The sequence below is a fragment of the Musca domestica genome, unplaced genomic scaffold (genome assembly GCF_030504385.1).
Source record: "Musca domestica strain aabys unplaced genomic scaffold, Musca_domestica.polishedcontigs.V.1.1 227, whole genome shotgun sequence".
In the NCBI taxonomy this organism is placed as follows: Eukaryota; Metazoa; Arthropoda; class Insecta; order Diptera; family Muscidae; genus Musca; species Musca domestica.
Genome location: NW_026712267.1, coordinates 2,997 through 21,291, shown reverse-complemented (window position 1 = coordinate 21,291; position 18,295 = coordinate 2,997). Strand labels below are relative to the sequence as shown.

The following is an 18,295-nucleotide window of genomic DNA, read 5'->3' as shown; positions in this document are numbered from 1 at the left end:
CTTCTTTTTTCCTATAATCAATTACAGAACAATTTTCTTGTAATGTTTGGTTGCCTAATATTCCATCGAAGAATTTGTGAAAGGTATACACCCTAAATGTTGTACCTGAATTAAGGGGAATCTTAATAGAATTTTTTGGAAAATGGGCATTGCGGTCAACCGTAATGACACCTGCTGCAGTTTTAATGTATATTGGAGTGTGAGAATTTTTTATATACTGTGGAGGACAATGATCTTTACATATTAGATTTTCTGTGGAACCCGTGTCAATTAATAATCTTGTTTTCCTTGATCTTCCTTTGAGTATGATATAGGGAAGTCCGGTGGCTCCTTGTAAGGAACTAACCGAAAATTTTCCGCTTTGGCTTCAAAATTTTCATTAGTACCATACTCATATTCAGAACTGTATTGATCTTCTTTATTATCCTGATATACACTGTCTTGATACAAATCATCTTGATACATTTCGCTTATCTCTATTTTATTGTTAATACCTTCTAAATTCTTACATGATTTCTGCTCCTGGTGGTGTGTCTGCCTTTTTGATTGTTGAGATGCATCAACATCCATTGATTCATGCTTTGTTGATATGATGTTGGAGGCTGTTGTCTGATTTGTGGTTGCTGAGGCTTGTAGTAAGGTTGTTGCGATCCATGTTGCTGGAAATTTGGTTGTACAATTCTCGGCTGCCAATGTTGTTGTTGTTGGTAATGTGGCTGCATTATCCTTGGTTGCCAATGTTGCTGTTGTTGGTAATGTGGCTGCATTATTTTTGGTTGCCAATGTTGTTGTTGTTGTTGGTAATGTGGCTGCATTATCGTTGGTTGCCAATGTTGCTGTTGTTGGTAATGTGGCTGCATTATTTTTGGTTGCCAATGTTGTTGTTGGGGACTTGGTTGTGGTTTGTCCTTCTTCTTTTCGTTGTTCAGGAATCCCGCAGAGCTCAATTCATGCAAAGCTTCCTCCATACTTTGTGGTTTTAATGCGCATAATACAGTCCTCATATGGATTGGAAGACGTGTTATTAAAGTCTTCAGACCAGTTTGGATATTCCTATCGACTTCATCCAATCGATTCTCCTGACCACATTTTTGGTTAAGAATTGCTAGTTTGTGTTGGATGTGGTTGTAGAAATCCATAGTATCTCCTTTATACTGCGCTGCTCTCAGTTCCTGATATAATTGGTCCACAGTGGCAAAGCCACCAAAGTTGGTATTTAGCATCGCTTTTATGTCAGTCCAAAGGGTCAAATGGGGATGAACCTCCATTGCTCTTCTGGCGTTTCCAGTTAGTTTTGATTTTACGATGTTCATACACATTCTTTGAGCTTGTTCGTTGTATAACATTAATGTAGGAATTATGTCATCTACATTTGTTATGAATGTTGTGAGGTCTTCCTTCTTCCCATCAAATTCCCTTAATTTTTCAATATATGTAAGGGGATTGATGTCTAGCGTACGTAATTGTATGTTGTTTTGCGCTGGGTTAAGGGCTGGTTGATTTGCGTTATTCATTTTGTTTCAATTTTTTTATAATCTTATTAATGTTCCAAATTTCACTTCGTTGCTATTTTTTGGCTATTTGTAAGTCTTTTAATGTTTTACCACTTTCACTTTTTAAGTTTCGTAATTATTTCTTATATTGTAATTATTTGCTTTTTTAAATTTGTAACAATTTGTTAATCTTAAAAATTTATTTCTCTCTTATTAGGATGTGATGTCCACTTTTAACTTTTCCTAGTTTTCTTGTTTAACGTAATTTTGTTAACTTGTTTCTTTTTTACTATTCACTAAAATGTTTCTTTAATCACTAAGTTTATTGTCCCTTTCCGGAGGACTTATCCTTTTACGTAGGATTTCGTTTCACGGACTACCAAACGATCATGGTAATCCTACCGACTGCGCCAATTATAATCATTCTTAATAGTATTATATTTTTTAAAAACTAAAGTGAGTTTCCTCCCTTTGGCGAAACTCGCGTTAAAAAATAACACGTCAATTAAAGTTTGCTGCTGGAATAGAACTAAATCTTTATTTGTGAATGAGTGCAATATACATAATTGTTTATTTTAATTCTAGATACATCGTATGATTATTTATTGGTCTTTTGATTCGATCGTATGATTTGAAATACGATCGATTGTGTGATTTGCAAGAAGGGTGTGGCTTTTTCTCTAAATGACAGATGGTACGATAATTGTAATATGAATACGATAATTGTAATATGAATATATTGCCAAGTCATTGGAAAGGCATTTTGGTTTGGGTTATAACACCTATTTCTTTTGGAGATGATCGCATAATATTTAGGGGTTGAAATGGACCAAAAACTGAAAAAAATCCTGATTTTGCACTTGCTCTACAGGTCGCAATTATAGACCAATCGACGCGGAATTTCGCATGTAGCTAGAGTTTAGGGCTGGCAAGAAGCCTACCCATCGGGGTAAAATAGACCATATCTTTTTTGTTGAAAAAATTCAAAATTTTTCATTAAACCGCGAATATTTTAAATCCCGGCGAAATCACAAAGCCATGACAAGGTAACTTCTGATCTTTACATTGATGTTAACATCCAACAAAACGGATATATAGAAAATATGTGCGATATATATGTTTATCAAAGAAGATATGCTTGAAAAATCTCTTATATGTCGAGAACGGCTGAACTGATTTCAACAGTTCTCATTAATTCAGAATGGCCTCTTGGCAGGAAAGAAAAAAAGTCTAAAAAATCGCATAAAAGTATCTCTCTAAAGATGAAAATATTGATTTTGTAAAATTTTCTCATATTTTTTTTTCAATTTTGTCATATTTTTTTGGCATATTTTCATTTTGAATTAAACATTTGGTAATATTTCTATAGCTAACAAAACTAAGTAGTTAGGATATCAGGATATCATATACAGATCTCATTTATGGCCCGATCTTTACGAAATTTTGTATGGGGATAAGATGAGGGTCAGAATAGAAGCCTACTCTTTTTGGAGATGATCGCCTTATATTTAGGGGTTGAAATGGACCAAAAAACTGCCAAATTGTCAGCAGGTCGTAATTATCGCCCGATCCTCACGCACATTTGAATGGGGGTTACCGCACATTGCAAAAGCCAAGCAGTTTCGGATGGCCATCCAAAAATATTCAATGTGTGAAATAGTTTGCCAACTTTTGTAGACTAAATACGAAAATGTCCATTCCAGCGACTTTTTGGAGAATTCACAAATACAAGAAAGACGCACTTCTGACTATTTCGTTAACGCTGATTTCGTCGAAGAATTTAGTCAAATGTCTGTATCTCACATAGATGCGTTTCAGTCAAAAACCAATAATAAATGTTAATCTTTTGCCACTTTTGAGAGATTATAGGTCTTTGGGAAATATTGGTTCCAGATCTAGGAAGACCATTTACGTGCAACATCTACCAATAAATTGGAAATGAGCAAATTAGTTTAAGTTGCTATTATTCGAAAATTAGAGAACGAAACCTGATGGTTTTCTTTTATTATTTGTCACAATATCTTGTGGAATTCTTTCGAGTATCTCGCTTATAATCTGTATCGTTTATTATAGTGTTGTAGGGTATTCAACGGTCGGCCCCGCTCGACTGTAGCCTTTGCTTACTTGTTTTATTTATGTTAATTGTATTTATACCATGTTTTCTTTAAAATTTCAGCACAAGTTGGAAATCTCAAACATTTACAATGGGATCATATACCTCAATACCAGTGGGTGCATTACAAGAGGATATAGAGAACTTGGCCCAACCACTCTACACATCTCCTCATGCCTTTAAGGTAAGACAAGTATTGCAAAATGTTAGAAATACATTTTTAAAGGTATCACCGACATGAAGTAAGAATAAAAAGGTGTAAATATATAAGATTTAAAATAAGAAAAAGGGTGAATATTTCTGTATAATGTCCCCTATTAAATTCCCCATTTTTTCTTAATCTTGTCCACATCAGTTGTCCTTCAGAGTCTTGCCTAAACAAATATATAAATACAAATACTCTAAAATGTATGGAAATTGTATTAGACATATGTAGTTGTTTCGTGTTTCTCCTTCATTATTCTTACAAGAATAAGCCAGGTCCGGTCCGCAGTTACATTGTTAGTTTTCACAGTGCTTCTTAAGCATTTGTGTATGTGAGTCTTATGCAACAGATGCAGATCCACGTTAGGAAAGTTTTTCAATATTTAATTGCAAACGAAATACTGGAAAAATGCTAAAATTATTTTAGAAATTTCTTAAAAACTTAATTGATCAATTTTATGTTCACAATTGGTTTGCTCGTCATTTTAAATCTCATGTGCGCTGATATATTTCTCTGTTGTTTTATTACCATTCAGTATACAAAATTTTTCAATAGACACAGTTGTAAGATGAAGATCCCTAGAGATCTGAAAAGAACATTTGACATAATGTGTTTCCAAAACAAATGGCCAGACAGTCTGGCGGCATGTTTTGTAAATGTCTCTGAATTAGGGTGGGGGTGAAGGAAATTCAAAGAAATTGGGGTATAGATAAATTTATGTAGGGTATTTGTTTTGAAGTGCTTTTAATAGATCGCTAGGCTTATTTTTAGTTTGACATATGTCATGTCTAATTTTCTTATTTGGGGGTTTTGTTTCACCGAAAGTAAAAAATGTAGAATTTGTATACATTTAATGATTTCAAATAATTCAGATTTGTCGCTGAAGCAATTTTTTAATCGTTGAGTTTATATGAATTGTTGATGGCTGGATTAGCGAGAAAAATGACTCCAAGAGAAATGAAAAAAGTGAAAAGAGATTAGGAAAAAGAAAAAAAAAAAATAGAATTGAAGAGGTAGACTACGTTTTTCGGTTTTGTGTAAGATAATGAAGACAGATCGTATGTTAACTATTCTCCCACGAGCATGTGTCTCACATTAATGAGATTCGGACAGTGGCAAATGTTCGACTGTCTCAATTTCTTCCTCGTCCTGACAGATTCTATATTAATCGATATCGATATCAAGTTCTTAATTATTCCAAAATTTTTTGTTCATCTTTAATTATACCCTCAGCCATATGGCTAGAGAGGGTATGCCAAAACGTTCTTCATCGAAATAACGGTTTTAGGTATAAGTAGGTATTTTTTAGGTATCTTTGGACCAAATTCGTTACAGGACATTTGGAGTCGATCTAGCGATGTCTCCGATTTGATTCAAACTTGGTGCATCGTAATATTATTGTCAAACTTAGATCGAGTTCGGAGATGGGCAATATCGATCCACTCCTCCTAGTAAACAACCCATTAAAGGTCGAAAATTTCAAAAAAAAAAAAAAAAAAAAAAAAAAAAAATTACTGTACAGAAAGAGAAACATAATCCGATTTTGCTCCAACTTTGCAAATCCTAATATTTCTATCTGTGCTAGGTCAAGTGTGAATATGGACAATGTCGGTCCACTCCATTAAGTACCTCCCCTACAAAGGGTAAACATTTCGAATAATTTTGTCTCTTATAAAATGTGATGTAAGAGTCCAATTGTCTTCAAATTACACACATCACAATATTTTTATACACCCAAGGTCTGGTGTGAAGATGGTAGAGACCGATCCACTCCTTCTGGTATCTCCCCTCACAAAGGGTCAAACCTTTGAATATCCATGAAGCTCATGGAAAGCGAAATTAAAATCCGATTCCATTCATACTTGGCACAGCTCAATATTTCTATTAACATAAGATCTTTTTTAAATATGGTATTAAATCCGAAATAAGCATCCCGTTCTCTTCACATTTCACACATCCCATTATTTCAACTAAAACAAAATCCGCGGTGAAGATGAGATATATCGGTTCACTCCTTCTAAAGGTCACATATTTAAATATCCATGAAGCTTCTAAAACGCGAAATCAACATCCGACTTCATTCAGACTTGGAGCATCCCAATATTTCCTTCAACAAAAGATCTGCTATAAAGATGGTAGAGATTGGCCCACTCCTTCTGATACCTCCCCCACAATGGGTCAAAGTATTGAATAACCAAAACAATTATTAAATCCGAAATAAGCATCCGGTTCTGTATAAATTTCACACACTCTTTCTGATATTTCCCCACAAAGGGTTCAAAATTTTGAAAAATTCAAATTTCAGATATTGCTAACGCAAAATCTGTTGTGAAGATGATAGATATCTGCCAACCCATTGTGGTACTTCAACCACAAAGGGTCACAACTTCCAAAACTTATATCTGTCATAACTTGCGAAACAAGTCGGCAATTCTATACAACTTCCATGTATATTTCTGAACAAAATGCAGGTCGCATTATTATCCGATTGACATGAAAATTTCCAAATTCAGTGTAGAAGCAAATACATCAAATTTAGTGAAAATCGGTTCAGATATAGCTATAGCTCCCAAATATACGTTTCATCCGATTTGGGGTTTTAGTCGCACACATGCGTAATATGCACTCCACTACAATGATCTTTGGTACCATATATCAGATACAGCTCTAAAATAAGTGTTTCAAATTTTAAGATCGGTTCATATTTGGATATAGCTCCCATATACATCTTTATCCGATTTCAGGTTTTTTGTGCGCCAAATGGCTAATACCAACCAAATGACTTGCATTTTGGCAAGCAAGTACATCAATTTTGCTGGAAATCGGTTCAGATAAAACTATAGCTCCCACACATATGTTTTATCCGATTTGGGGTTTTAAGTCCCTCACATGGGTAATATGTACTCCACAACAATGATCTTTGGTACCAGATATCAAATAAAGCTCTGGATTAAGTGTTTAAAATTTTATCAAGATCAGTTCAGATTTGGATATAGCTCCAATATATATCTTTATCCGATTTCAAGTTCAGTGTGCACCAAATTACTAATATCAGCTCAAATAGCCTACATTTTGGCATTTCTGACGGAATTCAGCCTAGAAGCTAGAAGGTAAGGAACTAAGGCTAATGTTTTTTGACGCCAAAACCGATATACACTCCATTTAGGCGTTTGAACTTAGACACCAGCTGAGACGCCTGCTCATTTAATTTGCATCTACGCAATATATCTTTTGGGTCTTCCACCATCAGCTACTCCCCTTACGTGTCCGAAATTAGTCAGCTTTGTCCACCCCAAAAGCCGGAGGAAGTTTAGAAATCTATCGACAATACCTCAACCCATTTTCAGATATATTTTCTGCCAGTTTTTAATTATCTCAACATTTTATGTTCTTGAATTAACAATTGTCTCTCTGTTTTTATTTCAGCCTGTTGTTCTCTTTGCCGGCGAACACACCCATTCCAATTTCTATTCAACTGTACATGGTGCCTATTTGAGTGGACGTACTGCAGCTCAATATCTGGTTGGCAATGAGGAGCCCGATGAGATTACCCTAGAATCTGATGGTAGTGATTTAAGCGCTTGGATACAAGGCATAGCTTTAGACTAAATGCTAAATGCTTTTGTATAAAGGACACCACAACCAAAAAAAGAACACACACACGTACTCATTCACAAATATTTATATAATGAATATACAGCGAATGTGGCAAATAACCAAAAAAAGCATAAAAAGAAAATCTCTCTCTAACAACGTAAAATGTAGCACAAAATAAATTGAAAACACAATTGGATATGCTGTCTGTGTGCGAAACTACCAGCAGCAGCCTTTTTCTGCTACCACGCTCCCTCAAGCCCACGAGACCATGCTCCGCCTTCTCCCCTTGAAATGAAATGTTATATTTTACCTTTATATACAAATTTAGTAGTGGCTATTTTATGTAATTTTTTAAAATTTTGTTAGAAATTTGAAAAAAAAAAAATCTAAAGGGGGAGCAAAAGAAAAATTATTTAAAGTTAAACGAATTTCGTTTTCTGTTTTGTTTTATAACAAACATAGTTTAATCAAAGGCATGTTGTTTAATGTCTAAAAGTAAAATATATTTTCATTATCATGACATGTATAATAGAGCTATGTGTATTAAACAAAAATACAAAAAACTACAAAATGTACGTACACATGTATTTTTGAGATAACTTAAAACTTTATTGTTAAAATATTTCCCTTTGAAAACTCAAATCTCCATTTTTAAATCTTGCAAAAGAAAAAAGTCACTATTTTTTAGAAAGTATGAAAAATAATAAGAAAACGAGAATTTGTTTTATATGAAGTAAACGAAATGTAGTTATGTATTTAAGCGAATGAAATGAAATTATATTAGTTATGTTTTAAGCAAACGTCGAAATTTTTTTACATAGTTTTTTTGTAGCAAATTTTCACATTTTGTCATGTCAAATTGTTCTGTTTTTGGTATATATTTATTAGTGCTTTTATAAAGTGCATTTTTGCGTGTAGTATGAACTTTAACTTCTGATTTCAAATCTTGTCAATTTACCAATTTGTATTCACTCGTATCTTACCATTTTGTATTTTTCCTGCAATATTATTTTCTATTTTTTTTAATTTTCGTTTTTAATTTAATTTATCGCACTGTGTTAACATAGGCTTAACAACTTCACTTAAAAATGCAATACCAACAAAAGAAAAAACTTAATTCAGTATGATTCATTTAGTTTAGGCAAAAAATTGTCTCCTTTGTTTTAATCTAAGAACTCATACCATTTTTGTCTCTTTGGGGATCATCACTCTCATAGTCACTATTTTTTTTTTTAAATACTTACTTCAATTTATTTTGCAAGTTTTGTAATATTCTCAAAAAAAGTTCTAATCATACATCTGATGTAAAATCTGTTAAGAAAACTTTATAATTCGAAATAAAACAACAAATGCATAAAATTTAAATACATACAACATTTGATTTATTTATTAATTTTTTGAAAAATAACATAATTGGAATTTTCAATGACACCTTTAGGATGATAGAACCCAGTCACGTTAAACGAAGCAACAGTGACTGATTTGAAGAGTTACCGCAACATATAGGGTATAAAAATCCTCCACCATACTATGGAGCTTGTAGAAATTAAGACATTCCCTTCGTAACTCCTCGAAATTAGTATTTTAATCCCACATACTATATATAAGGATCAGCATCTAGATTCTGTGGAAATCACTCTAGCTTCCGAACGAAATTAAGTAGATTAATCAAATTTTGCAGAGATATATTTTAGGTCCGTAAAACTTTTGTTTTTAAAAAATGGTTTATATAGAACGCATAAAAGTTTGCCGCCAGATTTAAGATGTTATGGTTATTTAAGCCATATTTTCGGATAGAATTTGCTGTAAATTGGGATCTTGTGATCCCTATATGTAAGAAACATGCTTTCGGCTTTCCACCTTTCCAAGGTGGAGTGTATAATAATATAAAGTGAAAGGTTAAAAAGTTATGGCTTTACGATTCTTCGTTCTAATACTGAAGTCCGCGTGTGGCTGGTAGAAGGTTCTATGTTCTCAAAAAGTGTAGCGTTACTTATTGAATGGGATACATTTGATAAATTAAGTTCATCAAGCAATATTCTGAAATTTCCAGTGCAAGGCAGAGGATTTTTTCAAAATAGATAATTTTTTCCACGATTTTCGCTTCCTTAAGATTTCGAAACAATGTAGCCTGTTCAAATCCTAGATTTTTAACTATTTCAGGGTTTTAATTAGAGCATTATTAATAGTTCCTATTTTCAAATCGTGGATTTTAAAGAATAAATCAGGGGTCAAATCGTTTACATTTTTTAACACTACCGGGTCCCCAATCGAGGATATTTTTTTTAAATATTTCCGGGTCTGTAATCGTGATCCATGTAAACTGATCCATGAGAAAATCGTGAATTTCTTATGAAGAGTCCACTTGTTCATACCAATGTTTTCAAAGCAAAGACAAAGAAATTTAAATTATTGAACGGTCAGGGAAAGAAGGGTATATTAACTTTGTCATTCTGTTTATAACATCCTTAAATATTCGTCGTAGACCCCATAAAGTATATATATTCATAATCAGCATAAAATTCTAAGTCGATTTAACGATGTCCGTCTGTCTGTCTGTTGAAATCACGATACAGACCACATAATTTGACGTAGAGCGCCAAAATTTAGCAGAGCAATTTGTATTGTGTCTAGGATGGTTGGTATTGAAAATGAGATAGATCGGTCCACGTTTTGGTATAGTCCCCATATAACGGTACCTCCCGATATTCGGTATTTTGATTATTTTTATCATATTTTTTTTCACTGATTTGTCTAAAAATTGGTATTTGTTGGTCATAATAGGTTCCGGCTCCGGTGGCGAAACAAAGCATGTATGGGTCCACGATTGGGTATAGCCCCAATATAACGATACCTCCCGATATTCGGTATTTTGATGGTTATTGCCACATCTTTTCACTGATTTGTCCAAAAATAGGTATTTGTAGATCATAATGAGTCCCAGTTCGTGTGGCGAATCATTGCATGTATAGGCCCACGTTTCGGTATAGTCCCCATATAACGGTACCTCCCGATATTCGATATTTTGATGATTTATGCCATTCGGTGTTTTGATGATTTTAGCCAAAATTTTTAATGGAAAATCCAGGAGGAATTCTGATTACTTTACCCCATGGAAGGGATCTGTCTATATAGGTCCATGATATCGTATAGCCCCCATATTACGGTTTAGATTTAAGTTGTATTTTTCGAAGAATTTTTTTCAAATTCTTCAAGATCCTTCAAAATTTTGGATTGTATGAAAAGTTCGGCTCTGCTTAACTTAGCTGCTTTTTTACTTGTTAGCTCCAGTTTTATAATCTAGTTGGTGTTCCTTATAATTATTTGTTGTTAAGCATAGTGTTATCAATAACAGCAATTTTGCAATTGCTTATGATTAATTGGATTAAAAATTTTTGACGGTAAGTAAGCGACGTTCATAATGGGTTCTAGCCCGGTGGCAAAACATTGAATATTTAGCTCCACGTTTTCCTAAAGTGCACATGTAACTATATCCTCCGATATTCGGTATTTTGATAATCCTCGTCACATTTACCCACATAATTGTTTCAAATTTGGTATTTTTAGAGGTTCCCGTTTTGGTATGGTCCCATACAACGGCCTGACTCACTTTATGCGTTTTTGATAAATTTAACTGCATTATGCAAACGGTCTTACTTTTACATAAAAATATTTCTTTTACCCTAAGGTGGAGGGTATTGAAAGTTCGGCATGGCTGAACTTAATGTTTTTTTTCTTTTTAAATTATAAAATGAAAAACCTTAAATTAATGACATGTTCACATTGATTCAAAAAAAAAAAAAAAAAAAAATTATGTTAAGTAAAAAATAATTTAGTATTAATTCAAAATGGATTCAATATTAATTCAACACAGAACAATGTTAAATCTAAGTTGTTTCCACATAAAAATTTGCAAAATTTTAGAATGAAAATAATTTTTGTAAAAATAATTTTAAATTGAGACCATAAAATTAACTTAGCATTTTATGTACTTTGTGGGCCTCAGACAAATAGTAAAACGGGTTACAAACATAATGGCAAAATTTAGATAGTCCCATTTTTATTCTGAAGAACGTAAAGAGAATTGCGCAATAAGATCAATGAGATTTCTCATTGAGACGTCGTTTCCTTTCTGATCCTTTCTGACCTCCATTCTAATTATATCAAGAAATCTACACAACCATTTTAAACGCATTTTTTTTATTGACAACAGTGTGTATCTAAAATATACATATATTGAATATAGTATTTATAGTAATTGTTAACACATAAACTTACATTATACTTATGATGTACATAGATGATTTTGGTTCAAAACAAATTTCATGTAGAAAAAATTATGATAACAATGATATTGAAAAGTTTATATGAAAAAAAGGCAAAAATTATATTTTGTTTTATTGCGATGCATAAAATGTTTGTTTTACTCAAAGCCTATTTTTTAACTAGCAGTAACATTTACCAAAGAAACATTTTGCAGCTAATCAAAGTAAAAGAACGAAACTAACATCACGCTGATAAATTATAGTATATAATATTATTATTATAAATATTGGAAAGTTTACTTATAGATTTAAGCAAGGAAATCAAATAAAATTTAAAATTTTTATTCGTTGAACAAAAGAGAAGAGTTGGTGTTTTCTTTTTGATTTCATTGTTATTTGTTGAGTGCCTCAAAGTATGCAATAATTTTGGGGAATTTCATTACTATCATAGTTGCCAGACTAATAATCTAATCTAAATATTAAACGACGGATAATCAACGCCTATATGAAACGGTTGAAGCTAAAAATCTTGAAATATTGCGCGAAGGTCATGCGTAGGCGTGCTAGCCTTAGACTTTGGAAATAAGAACGAAAAGGAAAACTACTAAAATGCATTAAAACTTCAATACTTTGTATTGTACAAACGGAATGAGCTGGAATTTAGAAATCTGGAATGAGAATCAAAGATGGAGTGCAGGATATATTTACCAAAAGGTTTTTAAAAAACTCGAACTCAAAAGGTTACGAAAAATTTCTAAAATGGTACTAAACCTCTTGAATGGTACCATTTGGTATTATGTGAACGATTAGAGCTAAAACTTGAATTTTGGTACGAGAATCAAAGTTGAAAAGTAAGTTTAATATATGAAGGTACTACGTGTGCAAACTGTACCAAATGGCACTAAATTTAGAACAAGTTGATTTGGGGTTAACGAATGTAGCTGAAAATTTGAAATTTTATATTGGGTTCTCTGTTGGTGGTAGGTTTGTCATAATGAGGGGGCTTAGGTAATATGTACTACAAGTGCATAAAAGTACTAAACAGAACTATATTTGGTACAATTTGGTATTTTGCGAACAGTTGTACTAAAAGTACTAAGTGGTACTATATCTGATATTGGGTGAAGGGTTAGAAATAAAATTCTGAAATTTGATAATTAGATTACTGATGGTATATGTGTTTGAGATTTAGCGGCGGTTTGGAAATGCGTCTTACGAAAAGTACTAATTAGTACTGATTTGGTATTGGATAGAGCTAGAGTCCTGAAATTTGATATTATGATCACTGTTGGTGTTTGTGGTGTGATCTCGAGGTGATTTTGGATATGCGTACTAAAATGGTACTAAATTTGGTATTGGGGAAATCAAAGACCAAAGAAGGGAAAATCCTGAAATTTGAAATTTCTTGGAAATGCGTATTATTATTGTTCAAAATGTACTAAAGTGAACTAAATTTGTTATTGATTTAACATATAGTGCTTGAAATCTGAAATTTGGTTTAAGAGTCGCTGTTCGTGTGTAGCCTGGACATACCGAGGAGGTTTCAGAAATGTGTACTATAATTTTACGAAAAGTACTGATTGGAACTAAATTTGTCATTGGGTCAAGAAAAAATAATCTAAGGCTAGAGTCTCGAATTTGATATTGAGTCTCTGTTGGTGTTTGGGGATAAGATATGGAGGTAGTTTTGTGAAATGTGTACTAAATAGGGTGAAGGAAAAGAGCTGGAATCCTGAAATTTGATATTGTGGTCTCTGTTGGTATCTGGAATTGAGACTTGGAAGTGGGTTCGGAAAAGTGTACTATAATTTTACCAAAATTACTAAATGGTTGTAAATTTAGTATTGAGTGAAGAGATAGGGCTGGAATTCTCAAGTTTTGTATTCAGGTCTCTGTTGGTATCTGGAATTGAGATATGCAAAAGAACTAAGTAGTACTAAATTTGGTGAAGGAATAGAGCTGAAATCCCTTTATATGATATAGATGTCGCTGTTGATGTCTGAGTTTGAGATGGTGGGTTTGAGAAGGTGAGTTTGGAAATGCGTATATAATTGCACAATAGTACTAAATGGGACTACATTTGGTATTGGGTGATAGAATGAAGCTGACATTTGATATAGATGTCACTGTTAGTGTCCGTGGTTAACAAATGGAGATGGTTTTGAAAATGTGTACCATAATTATTCGAAAAGTACTAATTGGTACTAAATTGGGTTTGGATGAAGGGATATAGCTGGAATCCCGAAATCTTATATTGAGTTTACTTTTGATTTCTAGGATAGAAAATGTGAGAATAGACAAGATCGGACTACCCCTTCTAGTACCTCCACCACAAAGGGTCCAAAGTTGGAATATCTAAAGCGCCCATAAATGGCAGTGCTGAGTCCTGTTGGAATGTCCAAGGTCTGCGGACAAAAGGTTTTAATACACCTTCCAGAATATTTTCGCTATAATATTCGGCATTTTTTCTGATGCCACGGTCGATTAATACGAGCGGAGAGCGACCATCGGCTGTTATGGCGGCCCATACCATCATCATGGCCCGTGCTTGAGTTCTAGTGACCAACCGAAGGTGGACATTTTCAGCTGACCTCTTTGGCAAGTAAACACGATCATTTTGTTCGTTTACAAATTGCTGGACAACGAATGTTTTCTCATCGGAGAAAACCAAATTCGGCAGTTCACCACTTTCGGCCAAGCAAAGCAACTCTTTAGCGCTTTTGAGTCTATTTTCTTTCTGTTGCGGTGTAAGTTCACTCTTCAATATCTACCGATTGGAATATTGGGATACGTTCACCTCACAAGCCATTTTTCGGCCACTGCGACGCGGGTTTCGATCAAGTCGTTTCTTTACTTTTCGAAGCATTTCTGCTGATGTTGCTGTTCTCTTCCGTCCACTTCCTTGACGTTGGGCTACGCTACAAGTATCACGGTAATGAGCGATGGTACGAGACACAAAAGATTTATTCACATTTAAATCCTGAAGTGCTCTAAGGATAGCCACTTGTGGTTTTCCAGCCAAATATGAAGAAATCACACCATCCCGCTTGAATTCCATCACGAATAATTTTTTTTCTGGAAAATTCTTACCAAAATGCTTTTGTACGCTTCTAAACAATATAATGAGCTGTCGCTGGAATAATTTTAACAGCTGTCGGACGAGTGGCTTAGAAATGACAGCAATCTGAAATTGGTTGCAGTTTTTTCATCTCACCCTGTATAGCGGACCACTCCTTCTGGTACCTCCCCCCAAAGGGTCTACATTTGGAATAACTAAAACGCTCATAAAATGCGAAATAAGCATCCGATTTTTAAACTTCGCACCTCCCAAATTTTTTTTCCAAAGCAAGATCTGATGTGAAGATGGGATATATCGGACCATTCCTTTGTATACATTCCCCACAAAGGTTCAACATTTGGAGTATCTAAAACGACCATAAATTTTAAATTTCGCACATCCCAATATTTTAACCATTACAAGATAGGGTGTGAATATGGAATATACCAACTCACACCTTCTGATACCTCCCGCATAACGGGTCAACATTTTGCATAAAAAAACTATTACAAAATGTGAAATAAGAATCCTATTCTCTTCAAATTTCGCACATCCCAATATGTCTACCAAAACAAGATGAGGTATAAGGTACGGATGGAACGAACTTTTCCTTCCGATATCTCCCCCAACCTAAAACTACACAGGATCTAGTATGAATATATAATATATCACTCCTCTCAGTCTGTTACCTCACCCACAAAAGGGTCAAATTTTTGAATTTTCTTCAAATCTTCTATATTACAATATCTTTACCAACAAGAGATCTGATCTGAATATGAAATGTATGGGCCACTCCCGCTGGTACCTTCGGATTTTCTTCAAAAATCATGTATATGCGGTATGTTGACCCACTCTTTCTGGTGGATTCCCAAAAAAGAGCATTTTCAAAAAGTATATACACATTATCCAAAGCTGTCACCTCCAATGATTATAGCAGGTCATAAGTGAAATGGAGAATATTGTACTACTCCATCGGTAGCTCTCCTATGGAGGGTCAAAATTTTGAATAATAATGAAACATGTCAAAATATATATAACTCGTTTTATTTAATTTTAAATAATATCTTTTCTATCGTGGATTTTCAAATAATATTTTTTTCAACCGTGAATTTTCAAATAATATTTTTTCCAATCGTGGATTTTTAAATATTTTTTTTAATTATAGATTTTTGAAAAAAAAAATTCAATCCAAATAAATAAAAATACATTTTTTTGCATATAATCGTTTTCATTATTTATTTACATTTTATAAAAAAAATATTAGGTATTTTTTTTATTGTTTACTAACTTAAAGACGAATGTAATCAGGAGCATATTGTGGAATTTCCAAACACATTGAAAAGGAATATACAAAATAAACATAAGGAAATAATAAAGCTATCATCACAATGACCAAATTTACGACCAAAAAAAATCCTTCAATAATTTTTTTTTCATAATAGTTTCCAAAAAAAAAATACTTCTACAAATTTTGTTGATTTCAAAAATTTGCTTTTCTTCTTGCTTTACACAGGGAACAATTCATTGTAGGTGAAATTTTCTATAATTTTACGTGATATAGCCAAGAATTTCTTCTCCAAGGCCCGTTCAATGGGTCCAATCAGCTCATTTGTAAAGACTTCGAAGTTTTGATTGATCGTATCGTTGACCACATCACCCAATGCCTTGTCACCGTTGAAGAGATTTTCCAGGCGTATGCGTCCCTTGCCGGTACGAATTTTCACTTCTAAATTATTGATCTGCAGATATTCTTCGCCATTGACTTCCTTGACGTCGAAAAGGATTTTCACAAAGGCATAGAAATTAGCTGAATTTTTGAGAAAAAAGAATATTAAATGAATTTGAGGAAAGATTTTGAACTACTCACTGAAATTGCCGGTAAAGGGTCCATTTCCTCTCAAAGGCAATGTTAAAATTTGGCCATTAATGTCATAGTTGCCTTCTCCCTGAAGCCGTGGCAAATTTATTTCAAAGTCGTAACGCATTCCATTATTTGAGTTTCTGAAATAATTCGAAGAATTATGATAGAGATTTTTATATAAATTTAATTTTTTTTCTGAAACTAGTAGAGCCATAAAGTATATAATGTACCGCTTCATCCAAGCCTAACTAGAATGGCAAAATCTTCGATAAAGCAATATTCATTAAAAATTCACGAGCGTCATCGAAAAATTGAGTGAGCGAGTTTTTCTGAGGTCTGAAATCATCTACTTCTTCTGCCAATAGACAAAGGGTTAAGGTCAAGTAGGCATGCCATCAAACCTTCAAAACTTTTATTCTAAGATAGCTCAGACAGGGGTGCAAATGCCTCCGACTTTTTTCAGTTCTCTTCTGTACTCCGTGCCTCAGCTCGTCTATAACAAAGGCACACTTCCTTCTTTTGGCTCGCCTAGAGGTAAAACGACTCTATAGTTCAACTCGCATAGGAGGATTGTGCTCTATACTTCAAATCGCCTAGAGAGAAGGCGACACTATAGGACGAAGAGAAGACGACTCCTTGTTGCAAACTTTCTGGAAAGAAGGCGACTCCTAGTTGCAGATTTCCTGGAGAGAAAGCAACTATCTGTGGAAGCTGGCCTATAAGGAAGGCTGTTAAATTGAATTTGTCTAAACAAGTTCAAGAGGGACGTTGGCTCTCTACTGAAACAGGCCCAAAGAGAAGCCGACTTTCTGTACCTGGTTTCCTAGACAGATAGCGGCACCCTACTGCACATTTCCTGTAGAGAAGGCGACTCCTTGTTGCAGATTCTTGGAGAGAAGGTGACTCTCTGCGGTCGCTGGCCTTTAAGGAAGGCTATCTGCTTGAGGTCGTCTAAAATGAAGGCCAAGTAAGGACTCCTCTTCCTGTTTTTTAATATTTCTAAACTTTTTTTTCATATCTGTGTATTTTCTTTATCTGGGATCAGTTGCCAAATGGTGTTGGCAAGCATTTTAGCTCAAACCTGAGCGGAACGGATATTGACATTTTTAAGTTTTTTTGAAGACCAAAGGACCATAATTTTTTAAGGAATGTATTTTCCCAATCGAGAGTATTTTCTATAAATATATTTTTCTGGATCAGAGAGATCGGAGTCCGAATCGTGGATTTTTGTAAAATAATTTTAGATGTTTTATCCCTCCACCATACTATGAAAGGTATAATAAACACTAAAAATACTCATGACAGACCCAACAAAGTGTAAATATTCTTGATCAGCGCAAAATTCAATGTCGATTTAGCGATGTCTGTCTGCTGTCTTACTATCCTTTGAACGAATTGAGATGGAAGGAAATTTTCATACATGTGTTTTTTTCAAAAGGCAAGTTAATTTCGAAAATAGGTCATGTCGGTCCACGTTTTCGTCCCCAAATAACGTTACCTCCCTTTATTCGGTATTTTGATGATTTTAGCGACTTTATGCACCGAAATTCAAATTTCGTATTTGAAGATCTTAATAGGCACTATAGCCTATGACAAAAAATGACTTATGCAAGTCTACATCTTCGTATAACCCCCACATAACGGTTTTCATTTAAGCGATATTTTTCGGAATTTTTTGAAAATTTTTAAGTTCTTTCCAAAGG

General features: G+C 33.8%; 2 protein-coding genes across 2 annotated transcripts in view; one reads left to right on the top strand and one right to left on the bottom strand.

The window, feature by feature from the left end:
- LOC101897491 (peroxisomal N(1)-acetyl-spermine/spermidine oxidase) overlaps window positions 1–8,773 on the top strand; it is a 48,423-nt gene extending 39,650 nt beyond the window's left edge. Inside the window, exons 4-5 of the mRNA XM_059123127.1 lie at window positions 3,670–3,790; window positions 7,238–8,773. Coding sequence (XP_058979110.1) covers window positions 3,670–3,790; window positions 7,238–7,420 — 304 coding nt within the window. The 3' untranslated portion in view covers window positions 7,421–8,773. The remainder of the gene's footprint in view (window positions 1–3,669; window positions 3,791–7,237) is intronic.
- Window positions 8,774–15,938: 7,165 nt separating this feature from the next.
- Window positions 15,939–16,821, bottom strand: LOC131802712 (protein takeout-like). Its single transcript, XM_059123133.1, has 2 exons — window positions 16,599–16,821; window positions 15,939–16,538 (listed from the first exon to the last, which is right to left on the bottom strand). The coding sequence occupies exons 1-2, from the start codon at window positions 16,804–16,806 to the stop codon at window positions 16,237–16,239; spliced, it is 510 nt and encodes a 169-aa protein (XP_058979116.1). The 5' UTR covers window positions 16,807–16,821; the 3' UTR covers window positions 15,939–16,236.
- Window positions 16,822–18,295: the final 1,474 nt, after the last annotated feature.